We start from the raw sequence: 27,285 nt of genomic DNA, 5'->3' as shown, positions 1-27,285 counted from the left end.
TTCACTGTGTTTAATTAAAATAAAGGTATTGTTAAAGGTTAATATTCAATGCTAAATTAGAAATAGTTTACTGTTGTAAAGAATGGGCAGTCTAAGGGGGGAGACAAGTGGATGCAGTTAGTTCAAATAAATAATTTATTAGGTACAGTGTTTATTTTCATCCAGACAAAAAGTGTCTGCAGCACAGTTCTCATTTGCTTTGTCCCAGAAAAGAAAACATACGAATATTGTATTTATTTATAGGCCATACATCTAGATCTTACAGATTTTCATAAAACCTCGTTCACATAACGGTGCATAGAAAGCCTGCTAAGTGACTGTGTATGTGCACCCTGTTTGCTGCGTACTGCTGGGCACGCTTCCTGAGCCACGGCTGTTCGTGGGGCAGTGGCACCCTGACTGTTCCCAGGCGCTGGAATGCAGCTCTCAGGGGCGTCCAAGTGCTAAATTGTCAGCATGTTCCCTGGCATAGTCCTGGCCCACGCAGCCTTGTGTTCTGCCGAACATTTCCTGGTCACACTCCATGAATTAGCACAGAGCAGATGATGTGGGGCCAGGAAAATAATCCTGAGAGTATTTGGTTTACTAGGAATCGTCACCATGTTGTTTTGTTTGTGTTATTCAGGGGAGATGTAATGTTTCAAAGTGATGGGCTTAGCTTCTGTGGAAGTCTGTATGACTGAAGTGTATTTTTACAATTTAAAATCGTTAAGCTGTGGAGGGGTGCAAGAAGGAGGAAAACGGTAACCATTAGTATTTAGGCTGTCTTTGTGAATTGTCAGAAACAAAAGTTTTAGGGCTTTATGTAGACGGGAAAGTGAATTTTCATTGTAATGACTTTTTACATAGATGTGGCAGTGTTTGAGAACAAGAGCTAAGAGATAACACTATTAGCAAAGTATTTTGGGATGTCAGGCAGAACTTCTCTGAAGGAAAATGCGTAGGTACGGGACCACAAGCTAAGAGAATTCAATACAAGAAAGCAGCAGTAGCATACTCTTCCCAAAAAGTATTATTATGTTGTCTAGATATAATTTCAAGGAGTAAATATTTTCACTGCGAAACACATAATAAAGGAGACAATCTGAATTAGGAGCTAAATGAACTAGATTTTTGATTTGAAAAACTAAATGCACCAAATTTAGGTTTGGGTTATTATGCAAAAGTTATTATAGTGCCCTAAAATCCCATGCCATCATCACAGGTGTTTGCATAATTTTTATTGGTTGTTTCATTTATTATTTAGAGATTAGGAAGGGGGAAAAATGACAGTCAGCAACTGGGGTGGACTCCCTCAGTCTGCTGTTTGATTTAACCTTTTGGTGCACTCTGACCAGTCAGTGGAAGTCAGGCTTGCTGAGCCCCGAAGCACAGCATACAGTCAGGATGCAGTCAAAATGGGGAACAACAAAAAAGGTGAAAGAGAAATGAATGGGCAGGGAACAGGCTTTTGTGAGTAAAAAGTCATGTGGCAGCATGGTTGGGCAGGACCTAGTCTGAAAGAAAAGAGACAAGAAACCTCATCATACTGATTAACCATACCTTATTACAGCAACATAAAATGTCTTTGATGATCTGGATCATAATGGCCTGCTTGAGCGATCCTTACTCATTTTTCAGGTTAACACATTCCTGCTATTCACTCTCCAAGGGGATGTTTCCCTGTGCTCTGGTTGCTGTTAGCTTTTGCTCTGAGCTCTTCTCCTGTCCCCTGAAATATGGCCAGTTCTCATAAGCTGGACATGAGGTCTGTACCATGGGAGGATGACATTTCAAGCCTGAGAAATGGTGCTCCTATTGAGTGTGGAATATTTTTTTTTCCTACAATGGTATGGCAGTGGTGACTGAGGCCTTTTAGTTTTTTTTTTCGTCATCTGTTGAAACCTTAATTGGCTTTGAAAGAACTAGTGGCTGGTGATTCTTCCCTGTCTCACTGATGTTCAGTTAATTATTTCCACTTAGGGATTTATAACTTCAGGCTTGTTTCACATCTCAAACATCTTCCAGAATAGTTGCAGCCACTCCAAATTTACCACTATCTGCAAACTTCATAAGCTTATTTTTCCTTCTACCAACCTTGTCTTAAAATATTGAATACCTTAGGGCAGATTTCTGCCTGATTCTACCTCATACAACCTTTCAGTTCAATAACTAGTCTTTGCTTATCCTCTTTTTCCCTACCAGTTGCACACATGGTTTACAGAGATTTCTTCTAAACCATATTTCTCTGCTTTGTTTATGTGAATGCCCTGTATCAAAACCCTTAAACTAATGTATGCAATGTATACTCCATTTCCTTTACCCACTTGGTTTATTATACTGTTTTATGAGGAAATTAAGACAGTTTGACAGAATTTCTTCTTGAGAAATCACAGTGGTTATGGTTTAACAACTTTTATCTTCTGTGTACAAGAAAGACCTCATGAACTATAATTGAAACAAAAGAAGTTGTGTATTCTTTATTTTGAGCTGCATTTGTGATCTGCCTCACTCTTTATTTTGGGGGATTTTGTGCTGAAAAATTAATGACATTTCCTTTTGAAGGAATGTACCAAAATCGTAATCCTACATTTTAGCAAGATTGATGTTGTTTTTTCTTCAATTTTCAGGTAACTGTAGTACTAACTTTAAACAAAAACATATAATTAATCTTTATGAAATACATGAAAAAGTATTGTTGTCATCGTAGTTTTCCATGAAACATTTTATTTACAGATACCAAATGCACTGGGCTCTAGAGAAAATTTGGATGCTGTGTTTTATTACGGCTCTTTTTCAATACCTTTATGTAGAATGAAAACAAATGGCTAGGGTTTCATACATGATGTATTATTTAGCCTTAACTTATTATGAGAAGGGCAATAGTGTCAGGAGTTGTGATAAGGTATCACAATATGCAGCAATAATAAAATAATATAAATTATTTTGATTGGTGTTGCTAATCTGTAGTTATCCTAGTGAGTTACTGCAGAATGGATTTGACACATCAAAAGGGTGCTCATTTTGATGATGACTCAGAGGACTGGCTCCTTCATTGCATTTGTGAAAGTTACGTACTTATCAGCTTTGCTTCACTGTAGGGAATAGGCTTGCTTTTCTTATGGATTCTTTTATATTTATTTTTATACATATTCTTTTATATCTAAAAGATATTTTGCATTCTGTCTATGCCTACTTTGGATAAAGATTTATTTTTAATTGTGGAACTTTAAAAAAAAAAACCAAAATTTGAGAAGTCCTGTGTTGTTTAGGAGCTTAATATTGCTAGTTATAATGGTATTTTGAGGTTTTTGAAAAATACTCAGTTTTCAATATTCCATTCATGAATATTGGATTTTTGCAGTTTTCATTATTTTAATCAAAATTAAAATGCTTCCTTGAAACACAATAAACTTTCACATAATCTAGAAAAAGCTCTCAGTAAAGTAGAATGTCATGTCCAATGATGCTTATAGAGGGATCTGCTGTATCTTCTCTGTGTGCAGGCTATGACATTCAATGCTTGTTTAGGAAACCTCGGGACCTGAGATTCAGTGACTCATAGGCACCATCTTTCTCATTAGGGACATGTGTGTTTCATGTGTGATAAGAGAGTATTTGTTGTATGAGTGATAAATACCACATAATGCGGTTTAGCTATAACTAAAGGAGGTGCTTTTGTAAAGAACAAATTCAAGCTATGACAATTTGTGCTTCTAAATCTGGAAATCCTCTGTTCAGCTGGGAGTTGAGCGAGGGGGCTGTCCTTCATGTCTACAGGCAGTTTAACAACACATCTAAGTAAGGGATGGCAGTTTGCACCCCTCATTTATTCCAGTCACCGATCAAATATTTTGGTAGAGTGTAATGCAAACAAAACCACATGTCTAATCCTTTTCTTACAATGAACAGTAGGCCACATCCTAAACCACTTGTGTAGAAAAAGTCCTTCAGAGGCCGTTATTCCAGAGCGGAATAAGCCCTGATGGACTGATTCATGAGGAATGATGCTTAAGTATGCTCTTTGCAAAAGACTACAGGCAACTACACCCCCCATTAGAACGAGCTCAGCCAGTGGGGTTATATGGGATTAGTATTCAGCTGACTTTTTGTCTGCTTTTCTATATTTCCTTTGACTAAATACCGAATTCCAGAGAGATTTCTTGATAACATATTACCTGTTAAAATTCAGTGCATATTTATGTTTTAATTAGGACTGGTTTTGGTGCAAAGATTGAAATTATGACATGTTTATGTCCTGCTTTCTGAAAGCAATTGGTACGTGTGTGTTCTAGGAAGGACAGTGCAGTAAGTGTGATCACTGTCTTTCAGATTTTACTTACTTTCCGTTTGCTTCCCTTCTGTTTGATTGCCAGAGACTATAAGGTCCTGGTGTCCTTGGTCTGCTGCTAGGGAAGAGGACAGACCTACTGCCCTCCTTCTTTTCCCTTGGTTTCCTCGCAGTCCCTCTCTCACCCGTTTGGCCTCCCAGGAAGCCCATTCAGGCCCATTTGCTAATCAGGCAGAAAATTAGTTCCTGGGGTTTTTTTTTGTTTTGTTTTGTTTTGTTTTGTGTTTTCTGCATGGGTTTATTGCTGGTCCTGATGCGTTGGTTAAAACAGTTTCTGAGCTGCTGGGAACATGACAGCCAGCGCAAGCAAGCAGCAAGGCCATGTGACTCAGAGCCAGGGGAGGACAGGAGGTGGGCAGAGGTGGAAAACGCTGCCGCCTTCTTTCAGCTGGCAAGAGGTGTGAGGCTGGCACAGCTGTGGCATTTCCCCACACCCCTGCGCTGCTGCCAGCCTCGCTCCCTGTCCCTGCTCGCTCTGCAGCACCTCACTTGAGAGATTGGTTTCCTTCTTCTTGGAGAAGTTATTATTAAGCTATAGATCTAACAAGAAACTGAAGATGATAAAAACATAAAATATGAAGAGAAGGTAAAATTAAGTAAGAAAATAAGTATCTTTAGGCAGCTGGATTTGCAGGTTTTAAAAGCCAGACAACATAAGGCACTTAAGCCTCCTTACCCAAACCAAAGGAACGGAGTAGCTTAAAAGTCTTGAAAGCTGTCTCTGTTTTCTTGAGCTTTTTTCTGGTCCCAATTTTTCTATAACTGTTTATTTACAAGCATTTTTTGTATACTGTATTATTTACAAGCAGCTTTTAAAACACAGAGACAATTCAATTTCGTGAAACACAATTCAACATCCCATTACAAGTTGCTTCACTGTGGAAGAGAACATCCTTCATGACCACAGGTTCAGCTTAGATAACAGCCTTCAGCATTGACCGCTGAGGCTGGATTTGGTCAATCCTCTGATTAAATTTGTCAAATTTGGATTTATTTTGCCTTCTCCTTTGGTCAAAAGCTAGGGTTTATGGACAGCAGCTGGTCATGGTGGTCACAAAAGACTTGTGATTAGTTCAGTTTTTCATATGAAAAAATACATAGATTTTTTTATAACATGTTTCTTTCTTTATTCTACAGAGACCTAAGATTTAACAGGATTAAAGAAATCCAGCCTGGAGAGTTTAGACGGCTTAAAAATCTGAACACACTGTAAGTCCTTTTTCAACCTTAAAGCCCTTTTCCCTTTTGATTTAATGTGATTAATTTGATAATGTGCCAAATTTGCTCACTTATCATAGGTAAGTAGTCTCACAAATTTCAGCTTTAGTATTTACACAGGTGAGGGAATTGGGGTTTAGGCCCAAAGTATTTGAAAGCAAAGCCAGGTATACATCTATTAAAATAAAAAAGGAAATTATTTACATCCTAATGTTTTATTAACATACTTTAATTGGAGGTATGAACGATACAGACCTTTACTATATATTTTTTTCCAAATTGTGCTAAATGACTTTGGTGGAATATCACATAATAAATCTTGGAATTACAACAAAGCTGTTCAAAGGCTCTGATGTGCAAATGTGGTGTAGTTGCAAAATATTTGACAAACTCTAATGTTTTTAACTTTCCTATTCTAATGTGCTTGCCAGGACTGGCAGTAATTGGAAGTTTTTGTTCCTACTGGGCTGCCTTTTATAGAGGTCTTTGTTATCATAGATGTTTGCAAAGAAAGTTCGTGTTTTCTAAGACTTTTTACAAACCATAGTGCAAATAGTATGTGTATTATAGTTTTAACTTAGTATCTCTTTTGTCATTCCTTCAGACACCCCTTTTGAACAAATGCATGCATGTTTCTCTTCTATATAGATTAGCAGAAATGAGGAGGAATTAACATGGACAGTTATGTAATTTATGATTGCAAATTAGACTGTTTTCTAGAATACAAATAGTGTATGAACTGAAATACAGTAGTGGTATCAGTGAGCTTTGGATCACTATTATGTATTTATCCTGGAAGCACATAGCAATAAACGTATTGAGACATCTTGTACTGTATAGTCACACAAGAAGAAACAATTGGACTTTCCCCCAAAAGTATATTGTCCAAATCCATGCTACCAAGACGTTTTTACTAGTTTTTACTACTATTGCTGCTGCCAGTCACCTTTGATCACATCTCTGTTTGCAGATGACCCCCAGTTTTGAATTACAATTTCTGTCAGATATCCGGCCTCAGGTTTTACTGTCCAAATAACTGATCTGAGATCCAGAAGTCCCAAATAAAGACAGGATTCATTAAGTTTGGATTCCATTCTCTTCATAAAAGCACTGCATAAGGGATGAGCGCAAATCTTGAATCAGACAGTTGTGTTCCTGTGTGATGTAAAAGGCCCAGTGCACAGAGTATTGCTAAGAAACATGTAGGAGAAGTCACTTAAATGCACCTCCTGATGACAAATTTGTTAATCTTGATTTTATCAATCTCAAACTGATGTGTAGACTTGAGACCAAGATTTTTTCCCCTTCATCATCTTCTCAGACACCTACAAAAAGCCACATAATTTCAGGTTTTAGATTTTTTTTTCTTTTTTTTTTTTTTTATTTCTGTCTAATTTTTTCAGTTTTCTCCTGCAAGGTAGTGACTGAGCAGCTGCAAGCACATCACTTTTTTTTTCTTTTAACAGTTACTGTTAGGGGAAGAAGAGTTTTGTTTTGTTATTCTTTTAAGTTTTCCTTCATTGTTACATTACACCAGCTATTACACTTTTTTCCCCCCTACTGTTCCTGTATGTTAAAGTAAATGGCTATTTCTTTTAATAGGCTTCTAAACAACAATCAAATCAAAAGAATACCTAGTGGGGCATTTGAAGACCTTGAAAATCTGAAATATCTGTAAGTTAAATGAATGTTACTTTTTGTGTCAATGTGTAACTGAACTTCTTCAATGGGAAAGTGTTTTAATCTGAGGTTGTGTTTTAATCTGACTCACTATATCAGGAGATAAACTACTTTGGAAATCTGTGAAATTAATTTATGGAGTGCGGGCAATTGTGAATCTTTAAGCAGGTGCTTTGATACTTGCTAATATAAAATTGATATTTTGGGCAGTAGATTTTAAGGGATTTACTAGTTGCTGTTTACTATATGATTTTAAAAGATAATTTAAAAAGGGACATGTTGAAAGTTTTAGGAAGTCACGTCTTTAAAGGTTCACTGAAACCTTCATAGAGGTACTTTTTAAGTTTGTGTTTTGGAAAGTGGTTTAAAAGCAGCTAGTCCAAGATTTGTGTCTGCAGAAGCTTGTAACTTATGTAAGCTTTTTAACTACTCCTAAATTGTTCACTGAATGCAGTATAAATTTGTAAGAGACAAATTAAGTCAAGCACAAAATAGAAAAGTACCTATATGATTTGCCATAATTTCTATGTCTTGAGGCACCTTGTATATTTTAAGACTAACTCCTCCCATTGTTACCAAACATATCAAGTGTATTAATTATCAAAATAAAAAAAAGACATTAAAAATGCTATTTTATCTGTATAAAAAACTGAAGGTGAATAGTAAGTTGTCATCTTGTCTCTGGAATCCACCTTTTGTAATGTCATGCAGAAAAGTTTCTCTCCATTGTCTTGGAGTATTGATCGTTGTTTGAATGCTGTACAGAAAAAAATGGTCACTTTGAGATTTCAGTGTTTTGGAAGCAATTCAGAAACTTAATTTTCCATTTAGTTTTCAAGACTGTAGCCTGAATAGCTCTAAGGAGGTGACAGAAGGGAAGAAAATAAAAATCACATGAATTTGTGCAGATGCGTTTCCTGATTTTCCAAGCTGTGTTTGATTACATTTCTGGGTCTGATTTTTATGTCTATTGTCTTTCAGTAATAACACTACTTAATCTATATGCAGTAGGAGGAAAAAGAATATTGAAGAGACAATCCCCAATGAATTAATTAAGTCCATGATGATCGTATTTGTTACAAGATGTGTTTGTATGGCAGATCTGGTAGTGGAGTATGTAAGGTCTACTAATTCAAGATGTCTAAGCTTATTTCCATAGTCAGCAACTGTGCAAAAATACTACTTTGTTCTTATTAGTTATTTGTTTTCACATGCTTGCCTTTGTCTAGTTGTAGTAGACCTGAGATAAAACTCAAATATGCACTCTGTTCAGCTCAATAAAAGAATGAAAAGAGATAAGTGAACTATGATTTGTTTTCATATACATGTAGTAATGTTTATCTATGTCTATATTGTTATGAGGAAGATCTTTTCCTTTTCCTCTTGTTCTCTGGAAAATTTGAATATGAAGTTCAATGTGGTAGTTCATTTAACTGCAGAGAGCTCTTCTTTAAAGCCATCCCCTGTTTTGCTAAAATAGACTTTAAAAAGATCTTTTTGCCTGTTTCAGTGGCTGTGATATAAATGTTTAGCTTTAAACTGTACATCCTTACAGTTATAAAAATGCTGGTACTGGTCAGGTAATCATAATACAGAAGGCTTGAGTGTACCAAATAAATACAGTTCAGCTGTGAAAATTTCAGCTGAGTAAGTACATGATACCTGTATTCTGTGGAACAAAGGGGACAAAACAGACCATTTTTCTCCCAGTCGGATCAACTGAAGTAGAAATTAGCGGGGAGAGTTTGTACAAAAGTTCAAAATATTGTTCAGAATTTAATATTATAAAGCCAAATCATCTGGAATAATTGAGGTTTTCTATGGCCCGATCTTATGCATATTTGCAAACCTAATTGTCATGTTTCATAAATGAGATCATTGGACCATGATGGTACTTGTGTTCTTATGAGAACTCAAGTACTGGATCGTAGATGTTTCCAAAAATGTATAATTCACTGAGTAGTTTTAGAAAATCTGTCATTTCTCAGTGACTTTGATTTAGCAAAATATATGTAAATATAAAATGTATAACTATTATTAATATGAACATATACCTGTATAAAAATATTTGTAACTATATAGTTATATATAAAATATGTAAGTATAAAACAAAATACAGCACATTTATTTTAAAAAAAAGCCACTGTTTGAGAGAGAGATGTCAAGGCCCATTCCTGTATCTCTACTGACGATCAGTTTTTGTGCTTTCAGACAAAACTTTTCCAGCAAGTGTCAAAGAAGCCCTAGAATTTTCAAATGCTTCTTGTACTATTTATGAAACTGAGCTTAGAGTTTTATGAGGTATATATGTTTTCAGAATTGTCTGTCTGAAGAACAAATTTTGACAAAGAGCAATGATATTTTCTCAAATTTCTGTATATTAAAAGTATTTGTAATTTTAAAACTTGGTCTTTACATTATAAAAGTAGAATTATACACATGATTTTTGAATCTTATTTTTTAGGAATATTTGTTATCTTGTTCTTTATGTAATTGAAATTTTGACAGTGCTATAAACAGTTTTGCATGATCTTACTGTACTGTTTGTGGAAATAATTTGCCTTTGAATTCATATACTAAAAGTTGGAAAGAAAGAAATGTAATTATTATTGTTTTGCTATGAAACCAAGAGGATACTTTTTTTTCCTGCCTTTCTGCCTTTCTGTCTGTCTGTCTTTATTTCATATACCTTAGTGTTGGCAATATGGTTCTTTACTAAGGATCAAAGTAAGGATCATTAGTAGCTTGGACCCCATCCATAATACAGTTTCTTTCTGCACTTCAGTGATTCTGTATAATTTTTTGGGTCTTATGTTCCCCCTTCTGCAAAGGATACTGTAAACACTCCTGTCTAAAATAAACTGTAAAAGTTGTCTTAATATGAGCAAAATAATTGGTAACATGTTTGTAATTTGTTGCTCCTGATACAAGGTGTATATGTGTACATGATGTATGTGGTACACTGAATATATTTAATTGACTTCCTGTGAGTTATTCAGTTTACTGACTAGAGGTGATAGTACAGAAGGATGAGAAGGAAAAGCTTCCCAACCTTATATAGATGCAGGTAAATTTGTGGAAGCTTGGTAGGATAATACTTCCTGATCCTGGAAGTCAACAGTTTATTCTCCAAGAGAGAAAATTGGGAATTTAAAGTAGACACATGCTACCACTTCAACATGTAGGATACTAAATATTTGGAATCAGCAGCGGAAAACATGAAGTTAAGTTATAAGGAAAGAATTCAGGGAGGAGATATAGGAAGATATAAAATATAGATTAGTGATTAAAATCCACTTTCCAGATAAAGAGTAGGTACTTGGTATTTACAGAGCAGTAAACTAGAAGCTAGTGTGAAGAAAGTGAAGGAAATAAAAATGGAGAATGAAAATAATTTTGGCAACAACACTGATACATGTTCACTTAGTAAGAAATGGAGAGGTGAGGAATAAGACATTGTGGTAAGCATATGATAAATGGAAATTAAGACTGTATGACATGTATCAGTTCTGGAAGTACTAAAAGGGATCATACAAGGTTTGTTTTGCCTTTGGTGAATGACGTAATGGTGGTAGAAGAATTGCTAATCTCACCCTTCCAGAAATGGGATTAGTTCACATTTCCTTCTGTACCTTCTGCCACTGTTGCTGTCATAGTCATGTTACTTTGTCCTTTGAACACCTCCAGTGATTCTGGATCTCATTTCTTTTCAGTTCATGTTGCTAAGTCCACTGTCTCCTTTATGTTTCTATATCAATCTCTCTTTGCTGTATTTATTTACTTGTCAGGTTTAACTCTACAATGCCTGATATTGCTATTACTTTTAAACATTTTTTCCCCTCCAGTTCCAACCAAATATATCTGGATCTTACTTCCCTTAAATCACGTAACTTTTAACATGATCCATAGAAAAAAGAAACAAAAATTATCCTCATAAGGGATCTAGCAAACTTTTTAATTAAAACTACTTTTTTTTTTTCTAATTTTCTGATAACTGGTTACCTATTTGTTTGTTCATTTCTCAAGTACATGACAGGTACCTCTGGCCTCTATCAGCCTTGCTTGATTTCTGGAAAAATGCTATTTTTTGTAACTCTTCTGAAAACAGTTAGTAGTAATTGTCTTAATAGAACATAACCCTTTGTCATCTTAATGCACTATTTATTCTTCATAAAATTCTAATGGTTCAGTTCTGTAAGAGAGCTTTTAGGTAAATTAAATGATAAATTACTTTTTCCCTAATTATACTATAAATCTGTTTTCTGCTAATGTAACTGGGATAAATTTTGAGAATGTTTTTGTTAAAGATTAGTGCAGTGCTTATAAAGTTTTACTTGTTAGGCACAGTAGCATTTTAGAAAGACAAATATTTTTTGTGAGTGCTACTTATTTGTATTTTGTATTCTGTCATCTCTTCATTAGGCAAATATTTATATATTTTTCTTTCTGTTAATATTCTCAGGGAAACATCTACACAATTAAATGAAAGTCTGGTTAACACATCTGTCATAGAACATACGTTTTTGTAGCCTTGGGGTTGCTGGGGTTTCTCTGTGGAGGGGGGACGTGATAGGCTGATGTCAGCTGAGGCTCCTGCAGCTGAGGGTTTTCTGATCAGAATGGAAAAAGTTGTAGTTTAAAGCTGAATCCCAAATAAAGTCCCACTACAGTGGCTTGGTAAGAGCTCCAAAAGGGGATATGAAAGTCTGCTCCCTTCCCTGCAGTATGGTGGTAAAAGTCAGCAAAACTACAAAGTCATTATCCCAGTCTTCCTCTAATCCAGCTTTGGTTTTCTCTCTGCCTTTGTCTGCAGAAAGTAAATAAAAGTTACATGAGTGATTCTTGTAAAACTTTTTTTTTTTTAAATTGTATTAATTCAGATTTCTTGAATAAAATTATTTAAATACCCACAAGAGATACTTAACTGAGGTTAGTTATAAAAACCATCTTAGCCCACGCTGGTTCACTGGTCTGATCAGAAGTTTAGTACTCAGAGGAATAAGAGGAATTTCCATGCTGCCAAGTGGAGTGTATTAAGAAAGGTAGATAACACTTTAGGTGTTCAGTCCTTGAAATCTTCTAAGGAGAGAGAAATGGTGCATTTAAAATTTTTGCTGGAAAATAAGATAGCAATTTAATATACAGAGAGGAAAATTAAGGGGAGACAAAGTTGTAATGACTGTAATCCTAAAATGAATTGGTAAATCTGAGTCAAAACACTCATGAAATAATTTTTTTTCAAATAGAATAAAAAACAATTCACATTCAAAATATGTAATACATCTATTCTCTCTCTTTTCAAATTATTTTAAAAGTTTTTACAATAATTTCACATGACTATTTTTTTTCCAGTTTAATTTGTTCATAATTTTGAGCATTTTAAAAACCTCAGAAATTTTTGCTTACTTGTTATTCTCTTATTGAAGAAACTCTGCTTTTTGTTCAGATGCATATCTATGTTAATTAAGCACACCTGAGTCTCTGTATATTAATGTATTGGAATCTCAGCAAATGATTCACTGGAAAACTAAATTTAGACTCAAGAGAAGGATACTACTCCATATTGTCCCCCAAAGTTGTCATGAGTTGAACATCAGATATCTACAACTTTTTTCCTTGTTAGCGCCTATTGTGAAATGTTGCCCATTGTCAAGTCAGTGTAAAAACTGCCACCAACTCCAGCAGAGCCAGGATTTTATCTGTTGCATCAAAAGAAGTTTGCAATATTTCTGGTAACTTACTGAAAGCTGTAATAATAAAAAAGCCCAAACCACTACTAATAAAATGCCTGCTAATAAAGCCATTTGTGGTCCAAAGTCTCTTCATCCCTTTTTCATAGAAATCCATGCCTGATTAACTGAGTTTAAAATCATGTGTCAAATAATTGTGGGAAAGTTCTTAACTGCAAACCTGTTCCTAACCTAACACAAAAAGAGAGTGACTGACACTGAACCCCAAAAGTGTTTTGCTGCCTCCATGCAGAAACTGCAGTCATCAGCTAAACTGTGTGATTTTTCTCCAACGCCCTCTCACTAAACCATCCTTGCTGTTAAAAGCATGATGAACGTGAGCACATACACTGATCCATCCTGATTTATTTTAATTCTGTAGAAAAGGTAGAAACAACATGTGAACATACTGGTACTTTGGATACGTTTATTCTGTTTATACTATAGAGTATCAATGTGGACCTAATGTCCGTCTTCTACACAGTGATAAATATACAATGCTGTTTTATGGGTGCAATACCAATATTCTAACTTGTATTTTTTTGTAAATATTCAAAAGGTGGCACAGAGTTAAATAAATTCTCACTATTTGTTCTTCAAGTCCAGTAAAAAGACTTATTCCATTGTAATTTGAATATTTGTACCAGTATGCAGATGAGAGATTTTAGAGAAAGCAAGAGGCCAATGTCATCCCCGGTGTGTTCTGGCAAAGGCACTTCAGATGCAATTCTGTCCCACTGAGTTAAATTTATTTTGACTTTTGGCAAGCCCATCAAGAAACTGAGGGGCAAAGAAACAGTAAGCAGTAACAGTGAGCACTGGGAAGCCCAAGACCATCCGGGTGACAGCCTCAGGGCCTACAAGGCCCCAGACTTTTGTCCTTCCTGGCAAACATTTGGGATGAAATCTAGAGGACAAAGTATTTTTATGTGTATGTGTTTATTTTTGTTTTGTATTTTTTTCCTAGTATGTAGTTGAAAAACTGTCTTCATGTGTCAACTTAATTCTTCTTTTCCACCTTCATGTAGCTCTTGTTTGTGTACTAATATTACTGATTGTTTCTTGTTTCAGCTATTTGTACAAGAATGAAATCCAGTCAATTGACAGGCAAGCATTTAAAGGACTTGCCTCTCTAGAACAACTGTAAGTGCCTTTTCTCTTCTGTGCTGTCATCTCCATGGTTCCCCTGCAGAGGAAAAGTGCACGCCTTGATCCGTACATCCTGCCTGCATGCTCTGCATGTCTGCACTCCCTGGGTTGTTAGGCAGAGCCCCCATAATCATTTGCATGTGAAAAAACACAATTGGTCTCTGTGTCAAATTCCTCATTTCTGTGTTTGTCTTTTATTTGTGATTTGCATTCCCGGTGTCCCTATACATTGTTACATAGCTTTGATGAAGAAGCAGCATTATTGTGGAAAATGTTGAGAACTAATGTGTATTGCTTAGAGAGAGATTCTGATTTCATTTCTGTAGGTTTTATAACACTGCAATTCCTTTGACTGCAGCAGTTACTTTGTTTTATGCAGCATAACTAAAGATGAATTAGTCTCTTGAAGTTTAACCCAGTTTTGTTATATCTTAAAACAAGATTTTAACATTAAAACCTTACTATTATTGATGTGTTAATCATTGCCATATACAGATGTTTAAAAAGTAATTGCGTGTAATGTAGATCGTTCAGTAATGTCTTCTACAAAGACTGATTAAAATCATACTCCTTTTCCTGTGTAATGACTGAAGAATAATTTCTGTTGAAAAAGAATGAAAAATGCAGTCCTTAGCATGACAGAAACTGATTGTATTGATTCGATTAACTATATTTTGTTTTATGATCAGAAAGCATTGCTATACATTCATTGTGGTAATGTTTAGAAAAACAGAAAGAGTTACAAATGCATAGCTGTTTCACGGTTTGACTGCCAAATAACAGTCCTAGATCAATGAGTTTTTTGTAGACCATTTTGTAGCATATAAATTTTAGGGGCTGAACATCTTTCTTCTAGGACCAATGTAAATTTTGAAACTCTTGATAGTTATCAAAGTATTACAAATTTTCTATGATATGTACCAGTTTCCTTGTTACTACAAACCTCTAGTGGATGCTAGTGGACACAGTGTGTATCTGAAATAAAATGATACTTCGAATGGGTACAAAATCATACAGGCTCATTTTAGAGGGCAATAGATGCCTATTGAAGGAAGAGCTTCTATATAAAACAAGTGATAATTATAAAACATATATAAATGTCATTTGTTTCCTTAATGCCTTTGTCTTCCTCCTATTCTAGCAATGATTAATTACTGCAGTATATTGAGAGAAACTGGTAGGGCTTATTTGCAGGATAATAGCAATTCTTATTTTCTGTGTAGAATTTTAAATATTGAGGCCTGTTTATTGAATTACTGAAGCTTCCAAAAGAATATTCTTACTCATGTCACAAGTCTGATATGCTGCAAGTGGCACCATTTGTCCTTTTTTTCTTTTGCTCTATTTCCTGTTGATCTGTGTTATGACTGAAAAACATAAATTGCTTTGAAATACTAAAACCTTCTGAGTGTACTTTTCCACTAGGTTGTAGTTAAGCCACTCTGCCTGTAGTGATATCCCACTGTAAGCTCAGACTTGAGACATCAACATTATTCTGTATGAAATTGAGTTTTAAACAGGGTTTGAGTCTCACCTCTACCTGGGAAGTATGGAAACGGAGCCTGGCACAGTCACTGCTTAGCGACTGCCCTTGTGTCATGGCATCAGTTGCTGCGAGCATTGCCTGTGGCTGGTCTGCTGAGCTGCTGGAGGGCTTACTGCCTTGCTGGGTGCACACCAGAAAGCTCACTTCTTTCAGATCCCTTCTCCTGGGCAAATCTTAAAAAGAAGGCTTGCCAGGTGGGAAAATGGGAGCACAGAAAGCCGGTGACAGGCCTGGAAATAAATTTAATGAACGGTATTAACTGAGATTTGTAGTTTATGAGAGATTTGTCATTTATGTATCTTTAGCATAAAAATAGGCTTAGCATAAAAATAGGGTCTGACTCTACAAGGTCTGTTCTTTCACATTATTTTTGGAGAAAGACTGTGTTCACAAGACAAAAGTTAGTCTTTGTGAACAAGTTCCCAAGTCTTCTAACTTCAGTCGGGGACTGTATCGACTGCTCAGTTGATGTTTCTGTGTTTGAGGCTTCTATGGCCTCAAGTTATCAAAAACCTTTTGCTACTGGATGTGTTGACTCAGCCAAATGCTCTTCTCAATGCTCAGCAGAGTTCTTGGAAGCAGATGCTGTGGTCTGTGTCTCAGGGAAAGACTTGATTCATAGTAATTTCTTCTACTCCAATGAAGCAAAATGAAACTGATAGTTGCTTTTTTAAAGAAACTGAACAGCAAAGCAAACACTTTTCTGGGTTGTTTTTGTTGTTGTTGTTGTTGTTCTTTGAGAGAGTCTAGTTTGATTTAGGAGGCCTGTTGTTGCATGTATAAGGGAAGGAAAACCACGGTATTTACTGCTGCTGGCAGGATCCTTCCTAAACCTCTGCGGCACAATTCTTAGCTGCTGATGTAGTAGAAATCTCTTTTTCTTTGGAGATTTCTGCCAAGGGAGTAAGATCTTTGAATCAGATCTTGAAACTCACTTGTGCTAGAGTAAATTCTGAAAAAAATTGGCAGTTTTAGATGCTCGAACATACTGAGCCATACATATTTCGTCACCTAACTCTTCAGTCATGGCAGGGCATGAAGGGAGAAAGTCAGCTGATGAAAAGTAACCGCTTAGTACCAGTTTAGATCCTGTTAAATCTGCAAGACATATGTTTGGGTCTGGCAAATGTGACACAAAGCTGCAGGAAACTTGAGGTTTTTTTGAGCAGCAGATGGAAGGCAGCCGGAGCACCCAAAAGGCAATGAAAGCTGCCTCTATATGCTTGCACTTAGACAACCGCTATATGGCTCTCTATGCCTGTGCTTAGACAACTGAATCCCACCTGAAATATCACAAATACCTGTCTTGGGAGGTCATGAGTTTGCTGTATCTGGATCCCAAGATCAAGCTCTAAATGCAGTCTATTTCCAGATGTGTGTAGATGGATTTTCTTTCAAATACCTACTATATTTTTTGAGATCTTATCCTAAGAGCTGTTGGTATCAGGTCCAAAAAGTGTCTCTGCAGTCCTTAACTAGTGGGATCCCCAGATACTAATGGAATTATTTAAATCCATTTACCTAATCTTAGTGGAATACTAATTATGCATTTTCTTTTGACTTTCATATTAACATACTAAATTTGCTCTTTATAAGCTGTTATTAGAGTTATGCTCTAGTTTGTATACACATATATATATTTTTTTTGAAATTAATAGTTAAAAACGTTACCTTACATACAGTGATGCAGCTTGTTACATTAATTTAATTTTCCTTAATTCCATTTTCAGTGGCTTTGAAACTTTACTATGAATTTCTTAATGTTTTATATTACAAAGAGTTCCTGGTTTTTGCATAACTGTATGTGAGCAGTTATGCACATTTAATACAGCAAAGCCTGATTAAAGTCTCACTGCTGCTAAAAATACCTATGGTAAGGAATAATGAAAGAGAATTAATCAATAAACAAACAAACAAACCCGAAAGGTATGAAAGGGGCCTTAAGAAGTACATCCTTACTATTCTAAAACAAGATCAGCTAGGGACAACAAACCCAGATGACTGGAAACATATTTATCTAGCCTTATTTTAAAAGTCTTTAAAGAGAGGATTCCATAATCTCCTTAAGTATCCTCTTCCAATATTTTATACTGTTACTGTAACATCTTATTTAAATCTCTTTCCTTGTGGTTTAAGCCTGTTACTTCTTGTCATACCCCAGGGCAGGGAAAGCTCTTTGATAAATGTGGGAGAAATATGTTTGTTCATTCTCTTTCAAATCATCAAAATAGCAAACATGCTATTTAAATATTCAGAACGTAGATTATACTCAACTAATGGATTTTAAGTACTTCCCCAAAGATGTGGAGATACTAGTAGAAATGAACAATTGGCATACGTGATAAAAGTAATCCTCTACAAAAATATTATGCTACAGAAGATATAATCCTAAATTTAGTGCTGTGAAAAATGCAACTGGGACTGAATTTTACTGTAAATGCTCATCCTCCAAGATTAATAATAACAAAGATAAAATCTGTACCATGCTTATTTGATCAAATTTTTATTTTCCTCTAGTGTTTGGTTTGGACTTTATTTACCTTTAAGCATTTTCTTTCCTTCTGTTTCGTCCTTGATAGTGAATTCAGAATTAAAAAAGGAAGACACAGGGGTATTTAAAAATCACTCTTGTGTGTTTTTTCTTTAAATTTCCATTATGAAAGTATTTTTAATACCAAATTTATTACATCATACTACTATTTTTAAGAGTGTTTTATATTGTGAACCTAAAAGGTATCTATAAATACATGTCAGTGTGAGATTATTTCCTGAACATGATTACCTTTACAGTGAATGTCCAGTCCAAGAAATCCTCCTATTAATTAGAATATTAAAAATCCTTTTAAAAAGCATTAATGTGGTACATAGAAGAAACACATGTATGTGAAAAACCTAAGTGATAAAATGTGATTAAAGGTAGTAAAGCCAAGGATTTTTTATTCTTTTTATTGTAGACCTACAATGCAATCTGGTTTCTGCATCTATTTTTTTTAGAATTACACTTGTTGCTAATTACTTTGTCCAGATATTTAACACCTTGTTCTGTTCATAAATTTCCTGACAATTTGCTCAGGAGTTTTTTTGAGGTCATAATTTAAAGACCTGCAAAATCCAACTAGCTTGTCATATGAAGCAGTTAAGAGTATTTTCCAGCTGGACTACGTGATTTGGTTTTTTGATCTACTTTAGGCAGCATGATTTCTGATGAGGTGAAGTTAGCTGTTATAATGTGCTTCAGTGCCTGAATTATTGTAGTTGTATCTGTGATGATTTGAGGTTGTAAACAAGGCAGGGTTTATAACAGAAGTATTGTTATGATTAGACTGATTAATTTGGTTGGAAAAACAAGATGAGTTTTCAGGCACATAAAGTGTTCTTCACATCTGTAATTATAGTAATCTTGAATAGAAAACAGCAGTTATGAGCTGTTGCTTTGTGTTTAATGATGTATACATCAGTTAAACCATCTGAGAGAGGTGTCCTTTCTTTTTCTCTCTTTGCTAATCTCACCTGTGATCCATGGACCTGAAGAAGGGGTTGTGTGCCTCAGTGTGATTGCTTTTTCCAACATTATTTGTTGTTCTAGTAAGAAGTATTACTTGTACTTACAAATCTTGCCTTGTCAATGCTAAAGAAGTACAGTAGGTTAATTTATTGGGAAGATAAGGAGATACATTTGCAAAGTGCTCCTGAATCATAAAAATGCAGGCAGAATTAACAAAGTTAAAAAATCCCTGTTGGCTGCACAAGAAGTAGCGTATGTAATTTTTTCCAAAATCAAAGCTGCTTCAGAAGAAGTAGCAAACCCTATAGTTATGCCTGGTTTTTCCCTTCATCCTCTTTCACTGCGGTGATCCCCACCTTGCCTTGCCCCCTCCCAAATGCTGCTGATGCTGGGGAGGTGGGTGAGCTGAGCCCTGGCTCCTGACGAGCTGTGCCAGCCCGTCTCATGGCCGGGCCCTGCCCACAGGGCAGATACCTGCCTGTCCTGCTGGTCCTTCCTCAGGGCTGGATGCAACTGAACTCTCTCTTCTCTTCGCTGGTGATTTGAAAGAACCTTGCAGGAAGTATCTGCCTTTGAGATGTCTGTCTTCTTAATTTAGATGAAATTGGCCTGTATTTTCAAAAGGGAGATAAAGACTGGCAGGCATAGCATGATTACGCGCTTCTTGTTTCCTTATGCAAACAGGATCATACTCTATGTTCACTACAGTATGTGGCCACGCGTTGCGCTGGCAGTAAGCGGGCTTGACACTCTGATGTGCCTGATCACATCCGTGCTGATTTATTGGCTTTTTCTGTGGTCCCCATTCATTGCTCCCTGGCATCGCTCACTGGCTCACGCTCGGGCTGTGCTGCTGCTGGCGGGGGATCTGGGAGGCTGCCAGGCACGTGCCTGGCTTCCCTGCCGCACGCGCCTTCCAGCGCTCACTGCAACGACTCTGCCGTACTCACCGCTTGTTCCCGCTTTCCTCTCCCTGCGGTGACCATTCGGCACAGGTCAGGGAGTAGAGCACGTGTGGTGTTTCAGCACAAAGGAGTTCCTGTGTCCTTTTACTTTTCATGCTGAAGGATTGATTTTTCAGGAGATTTTTGGGGCCTGAGATTTTCTCTTTGGTTTAGATGAGGGTTTTTTTTTTTGTTCTTTAGCCCACAATGATTTCTGTATATGCACATTCTCCAGCTGTTCCTGAGTTTGTCAGAGGTCAAATAGGAAACTGTAGGAGGTTTAGATACATTTGGATATAATCAGGATCCAAAGTCTATAAATCATTTTCACAGTTCCTTGTGCAAGTCTTATCAATTACTTCTTGTTTTCTCATCTGCAAGGTTATCCACAGCATAGTCAAGACTGGAATGATGCTGCCTTTGAAGTCCATTTTCACAGCAGTTCCAGATTAATAATCTGGTTAATTATCTTGTTACATTAGACTTTTTCAGTTTTACAGGATTAACGGCTGTGTAATATTTGTTGCTGAGTAATATTAATAGTTTACACAAGCATCAATAGAGCATCAAACAGAGCACTGCTGTGGTCGTTAATTGTACACCAATTGCTGGGAAGCCCGTTGTGTAAAAACAATTAAATCAAACTTGTTTTTATATTAAGCATTTGTTTGACTTTTGAGCTTTTGAGGGCATTCACAGCTTTAAATGCCAGTATTCATGGACTAGAGCAGGTTACTTCTCAGCATCTTTTGAAATTTTCACTCAATGTGATAGCAATGAAAATAGTTGTCCACTAAAAGTGTTATTCTGTTGGAAACTGTAAATATTTCCTAAACAACCTGTAAAAAAAAAATTTCCTTTTTTCATATATATTTATTCAAGTATGTATACTAATGAAAATCAGACTTGTCAAAAGAGTGTTCAAAGTAGTATCTCCAAAATCTCCAAAGTAATGGTTCTCAAACGATTTTTTTTGCACCTATATGTACAGATACATTCACAGACTGTATAGTGGTCTGCAAACCCTTCTTGTTCGTCATATCTTGTATTTCTCAGATTCAAGTACAGGATTCAGATGATAACAGAAGAAAGTTAAGCCATTACATCACTGTCACCATTTAGATGGGTAAACACTGTGTAAACAATAACAATTGCTTTATAATATTTCAGCTTCATTAAGAAAACTGTTTCAGTATTTTTCTTTTTGTTTAACATATTTTCAGGTATCTGCACTTTAATCAAATAGAAACGTTGGAACCTGAATCCTTTACCCATCTGCCAAAACTTGAAAGGCTGTAAGTTTGTTTTTCTTGGGGTAAGATTCAGAAGTCAGCTTGCTTCTTTGTTTGAATTAAATTCAGTGTTTGAAACTGGAAAATAATATTTTTATCATTCCCATAGAATATTTTTAATCTAAATTTTTTATTGTAACTACTACATAGTCTTTGCCAAGAACACTTTGGTCAGGCTGACCTTAGAGGCATGCAGAAGTGAGTGTTGCCTGTGGTATATTTTTCTATTGCAAAACTATTTCCCATAGAGCTGTGATCAATATTTGGCCTAAAATAAATGTTATGAATGAAGAAGTAGAACATTTATATTATGACTTTGCTTTTTTTGTTTCTCATTTGAATGCTTATGAACTCCCTTCATTCTGGTTACTCTGTCTTTTTATGGCTTCTTTTTCCCCATATGGACACACCAAATACACCTTGGAGGCCACTTAAGAAATAGCAGCCAATGAATTGCTGAATAAAGTTCAGTTGTTTTTGTATTTTGTAAAATTACTTTCTCTTAAAGACCTTTCAGAAGAATGTAAATGAAATGAGTACATCTCAGTATCTGAATTATTACATGCATATTTCTGTGCTTTTTAACAGATTTTTGCATAACAACAGAATAGCTCATTTGATTCCTGGAACATTTAGTCACTTAGAATCTATGAAGAGACTGTAAGTAAATTGAATTATTATTGAACAAAAGAAAGTTTAAATAACCTAGTTATACTGCATCTCATCTTGCAATATTTATCTTTCTTGTAAATGCCATTCATTGTGTAATTATTTTAAACATTAAATAATTTTTCCTAAGCTGTGTTCCAGTTGTTTACATCCATAGATTGAGACCACTGCTTCATATCCTACTGTCTTTACTGACTGACTAAATCCTTTCGTTTGTTTCCTGTCTTAGAATTATTTGTAATCATACAGTCTTGTTCTGTAGACTAAATAATATCCATGGATCCTTCTTTGTTGTATTTTTTTTGTTTTGGGGTGCTTTTTCCCCCTCTTGTCTATGTCTTACTGGGTGATCCTTCTGTGATGTCTTTCAATATTTCATTATTTTGTTATTTTCTTTTAATTGTTCTACATGTCCTTATCTGATGATAAAAACATGGTTATAAAAAGGTGCTGGATGGTTTAAGAATATAAGTATTACTTTCAAAAGCACCTCCAGAAGCCATTTCTTCTGGAAATGCCATTAACTTGGAAAATTAGAGGCTTCTTAGCCCCTCAGTAGTGTTTGAAAGCTTAAACTCAGTAAGAGTACCATAGTACGGTAATTTTCAGAGGGTTTTCTATCCCTCGCTTTGGATCTCCACTGATCTAGGATAAATATCCTTTAAATTATCCAAGACTGCCATTTTGAGAAAGGCAGTCTTGCATTCATACCCCGCTTCCTGGGAGGAATGCTGAGGGTGTGCTGAGCGGCGAGTCACAGTGCTAGCTCTGCCGGGAAAAGAGATCACAAGGGACTTAACGGGAAGATGCTGGTTTAGGACAGTTGTGAAACCATACCTTTAACTGTGGGTGAAAGGCAGAATAAAGTACATTTTGATGATATATACACCTTCCAGTAGTAGCTGCTTCACTCATACCTCCCTTAAATTCTTGTGGAGTTCAAGTGAACAGAAAGGGATGTTTCTTCACATAATTCCTAGATAAAGGGCAATTTTAATAGTGGCTATTAGTGGAACAGGACACTGCGCTAGACTGACCTGGTATCCTCTGACCTGGGACAGCTTATCCCTAAAGTTCACATCATAACTTTTGTGTTCTGGATTTAAATTCTGCCAGTAACATCTGATATACTGGGAGACATTTGTATAGTAACTTCTAAAATAGTTTTGCTTGTTCTTACCTGTTTTTTGTAGGAGAACAGGGAAGAAATAATATATGAGCAGTTGTACAAGAGGTTAAAAAAATATTAAAAGAAAGTATGATCAAAAAGTTTACTACCCTCAAAGATACATCAAACTGAGGTTGCTTTGCCATGCAGTTTTATTTCCAATCTATATATAGATATTTTTAACGGTACAGATTTCTGTATTTAATGGGTTTTTTTTTCCTACAAGGCCCTCTACCAGAAAGTACAGTGCTCCATGTAGTAACAGGGCCTTTGCTACTGGGAAGAAAGTCAACAGAATTTATGGGTTCTCATTATCTGCAATAGGCAGGTGTTTTATGAAGTTACTGACCCACTGAACTCAATGAGAGCTTAATGCTTAAATAAAAGTGTGGGTCTTTGTCTCAGTTGCCCGATCAGCAAAATTGGAAGTTGTAAAAATGTCAGGTTAGCTGTGAAGGTTACTACAGTAATAAGTATTAAACAGAAAAAAATGTGAGGAGAATGGTATAAGTTCCTTACTTAAGCAATGTTTGTATAACATCTGAATAAAACCTGATTTATTCACTGAATGCTGGGGTTAAAAAGGAAACATTTAGATGCTTGCTATGTTGAACACAGTCCTGCCTGTGCAGTAAAAATAATATGTATTTTTGTAATAAAGACTACCAGAATGCATATAAGCAAGTGACCGTCACCTGTATTCCATATCGCCTGTTGTCTGTATTCACACATAAAGGTGCTGCTGGCATTGCAGAACCATTTTGATCTTAGCAAAATAGTCAAAGCTTGCTAACAGGTGTTGTGGCTGCTTCTTGTTTTGTGCAGGCGTTTGGATTCAAACGCTCTTCACTGTGACTGTGAAATCCTGTGGCTGGCAGAGCTGCTGAAGACATACGCGGAGTCGGGTAATGCTCAAGCAGCAGCTACCTGTGAGTATCCACGAAGGATCCAGGGAAGATCAGTGGCTACGATAACACCAGAAGAACTTAATTGTGGTGGGTTTGTCACTTCCTGATGGCTTCTTTACTGTGTTAAATGTACCTAAACTATTTTTTGTTTTGTTTTGTTAGAATCTGGTGTTCTGTTCTCTTTGACTGCCTCTGGTCAATATTGGAAATCTCCCTGTGTTCCTTCTCAGTTTTTGTCTGCTTCTGACATAACTGATTGCTTTTACCCCTCAGCCTGTCTTTAATTAAACAAATATAGCTGTGTTTGAAATTTCTCCTTGAGGAACTAAATGTGATATCTGGAAAGAGTTTATTTTTCCTTTTCGTATTTCAGATTTGATCATAAAAGGATGGTCAACTAGTGTCTTTGGTGTTATGTTAATATCATTTGGTGTCCTTTATTCCCTTCAGTACAAGGGAAAGGGGAGAAAGAAGCTGTACAGAATTGCTTCTGATTTCACAGATTTTACTGTTAAAACTCTTGTTGATATTATTGGAAGTGGGGTTGGGCCACTGGATTTCTTTTTTACTCAGCCATACTTACAAGGAGTACCCTGCACAGACACTGAAATCCTCTGTCACTGAAGGATTAATGGATAAGCACTTTCATTATAATCCTTTTGTTTGTCTGCATTCCTTCAGCCTAGGGGTGCAAAGGCTTGTCCCTGTGGGTACCCTGGGACTCGGCCCCGCACCTCTTCTGATCTGAAATCAAAATGCAGATTTCTCATCAAGCTATGGGCATTTGCCTGCCCAGCCATGTGATGAGGCCAAGATACAAAATAAGTACATTGTCCTTTTGATTATGTGTTGGGTATAGCTCTGATCATGAGAATTATAGCCCTAAGCATCTACAAGGTTCTTGAAAAAGATAGTAGAAAGGGGATTTGGTGCCAGAATAATTCACATGGCATCCTACCAGCTCTCTGCACATCTAAGGATCCTGAGTATGGAAACTGCAGGAAGCAAGCTGGACAAATTATTCTGTAGGAGGCAGGTTAGGCACTGATACTTATCTAGAGGAAGTTATTTAAAATGGCACTTGTGCTTGCTGCTTTAAAGTTTTTCCTTCATAAGCAAATTGAGCCTCTGTTCAAATAAATAAAACAGCTCCTTTAGAACCTGATACAAATTTGCACAATCCATTTCCAGTCTGTTAAAAGGTCCTAAGGAACAATGGAGGAGGTCAGAAAGCCTGCAGTCACTTTTGCATAGGGAAAAGTGTGTTTAATCTTGATTAAGGGTATAAATATTTTAAGTTAAAACATTTGTGAAAAATATTTTTCTACAGGGTGTATGGAAAATTTTTTATTTACCATTATTTAGTAGTTTTAAAACAAGTAGAAGTTCCTTATATGTTTTATTGTTGATGCAGAGAGGCCAAGAATTACGTCAGAGCCTCAGGATGCGGACGTTACCTCAGGGAATACAGTGTACTTCACTTGCAGAGCTGAAGGCAATCCTAAACCAGAAATTATCTGGCTTCGAAACAAGTAAGTTTAAAAGAGGAAGAGAGAAACTTGATGTATGTGTGTTTGTCTGGTTGTGTATACATTTCTGGGTGCATGTCCACACTCATTACATGCTAAGATATGGAATAGTTACAGCAGAAACACATTGTAATTAAAAGAAGTATATAAAGGAATAGTGGCTTAAATCTGTTTCATTTGTAATTCTAAACACTTAAGAGCTGATAACTTTAGAAAATATTAATTTATGACTATGCTACTATCGGTAAGATTTTCAAATGTAGTTATACCTGCAAAGTTGCTCACACCTGTAAAACTAAATCATTTATATGTAAGTACCAAGCAATCCAATATGGACTCAGTGCATGTGCAGTTTATGGGTTAGCTAGCGTTTGCACACATTTTGAGGCAGAGCAAAAGCTACCTTTTTAAAGGAGTCTAGCTGGATAAGAGTTAGGTTTCAGAGAAGGTCTTCCTTGAGCCGCAGCTCCTTGGAGACAGTTTTCTTCCGAGGTGTAGCTCCATTCCAGGAGAGGAGAGATATATCAATTTTCAGTCTCCTCCGACCACTACGGGGAGGGCAGGCAAGTGCTTATATCATAGGATTGTAGGGTAATTCAGGTTGGAGGGGATCTCAAGAGGTCTCCAGTGCAGTCTTCTGCTCAAAGCAGGATTATACCAGGTTGCTTTATCCAGTTGGGTCTTAAAAGCCTCCAAGGATGGAGGTAGCACAAGGTCTCTGGGCAACCTGCTTCATTGCTTCTCCTCACTGCTTAGGGCATGGAGGGAAGGGCCTATAAAGGACATGTGTCTTTCAGCAGCCCAAGGGCCAACCTGCTTGCAGAGTGGTGGCTCAAGCTTTGCCCAGAGGCTGGCTCCCTGGGCACAGCATGGCTGAACCAGCCACGTGACAGCACATCGCTCCCCTTAAAACTGATGTGAATTTACAATGGACACATGAATTGTGAGTTTACCACTAGCTTAATCAGACTTTGGCTTAATAATGCTCTTATACAAATGGAGAACCTGATCTGGAAAATAAATTCCCTCACATTTTATATTAGCAAATGAATCATTTTAGTTTGTAAGTTGCTGATAAAATGGAACAACATAGAGTCCTGGTTCCGTAGCTTTCTGCTGATGTCAGTGAGAACCCCACATGCAGCAAGGGTACAGCGTTTATGGAGTATGACAAGAACAGAGCCTTTAACTTGGATGGTATAATTATTTCGTTAAAATTTTCTTTGGCTCATGTACTTTTTGTAATAAACAAAGAAAACATGTATTCAGAATGCACATACGAAAGAGTTTTAAGAAGAAATTTGAGCTTGGGGTGTGGGATTATTGACTCTGGCTTGTTTCCTGACTGCATGAATGAGAGCAAAGCTCTTTGCAAGGTAGTTGAATATGGCAAGATTTCAGTCAAAAGCCATTGATCTGTTGAGCACTACGTTGAATAGATCAGCGTTCAGGCTGGATTTTGAACACAGGGGGTGAGATCTCATCCCTCCTCTGTGCTTTCTCCATCATATAGTGAGGGATGGAGTGAGAAACAGTTCCTTTAATTAAAACCCCTAACCATTCTTAGTTAATGTCACAGAAATGTAGCCATGACATAGCCTGAAGACCTGATCCTAAC

The 27,285-nt window shown here is 36.4% G+C and overlaps 1 protein-coding gene across 1 annotated transcript in view; it reads left to right on the top strand.

Annotated features, from left to right (window-relative positions):
* Positions 1-27,285, top strand: part of PXDN (peroxidasin) — an 86,438-nt gene that overhangs the window by 21,539 nt on the left and 37,614 nt on the right. Inside the window, exons 2-8 of the mRNA XM_074819970.1 lie at positions 5,468-5,539; positions 7,151-7,222; positions 14,029-14,100; positions 21,325-21,396; positions 21,982-22,053; positions 24,056-24,225; positions 25,553-25,670. Coding sequence (XP_074676071.1) covers positions 5,468-5,539; positions 7,151-7,222; positions 14,029-14,100; positions 21,325-21,396; positions 21,982-22,053; positions 24,056-24,225; positions 25,553-25,670 — 648 coding nt within the window. The remainder of the gene's footprint in view (positions 1-5,467; positions 5,540-7,150; positions 7,223-14,028; positions 14,101-21,324; positions 21,397-21,981; positions 22,054-24,055; positions 24,226-25,552; positions 25,671-27,285) is intronic.

This window comes from Strix aluco, chromosome 3, assembly GCF_031877795.1.
Source record: "Strix aluco isolate bStrAlu1 chromosome 3, bStrAlu1.hap1, whole genome shotgun sequence".
Classification (NCBI taxonomy): domain Eukaryota; kingdom Metazoa; phylum Chordata; class Aves; order Strigiformes; family Strigidae; genus Strix; species Strix aluco.
The sequence above is the reverse complement of the archived record's forward strand: the minus strand, read 5'-3'. Positions and strand labels throughout refer to the sequence as shown.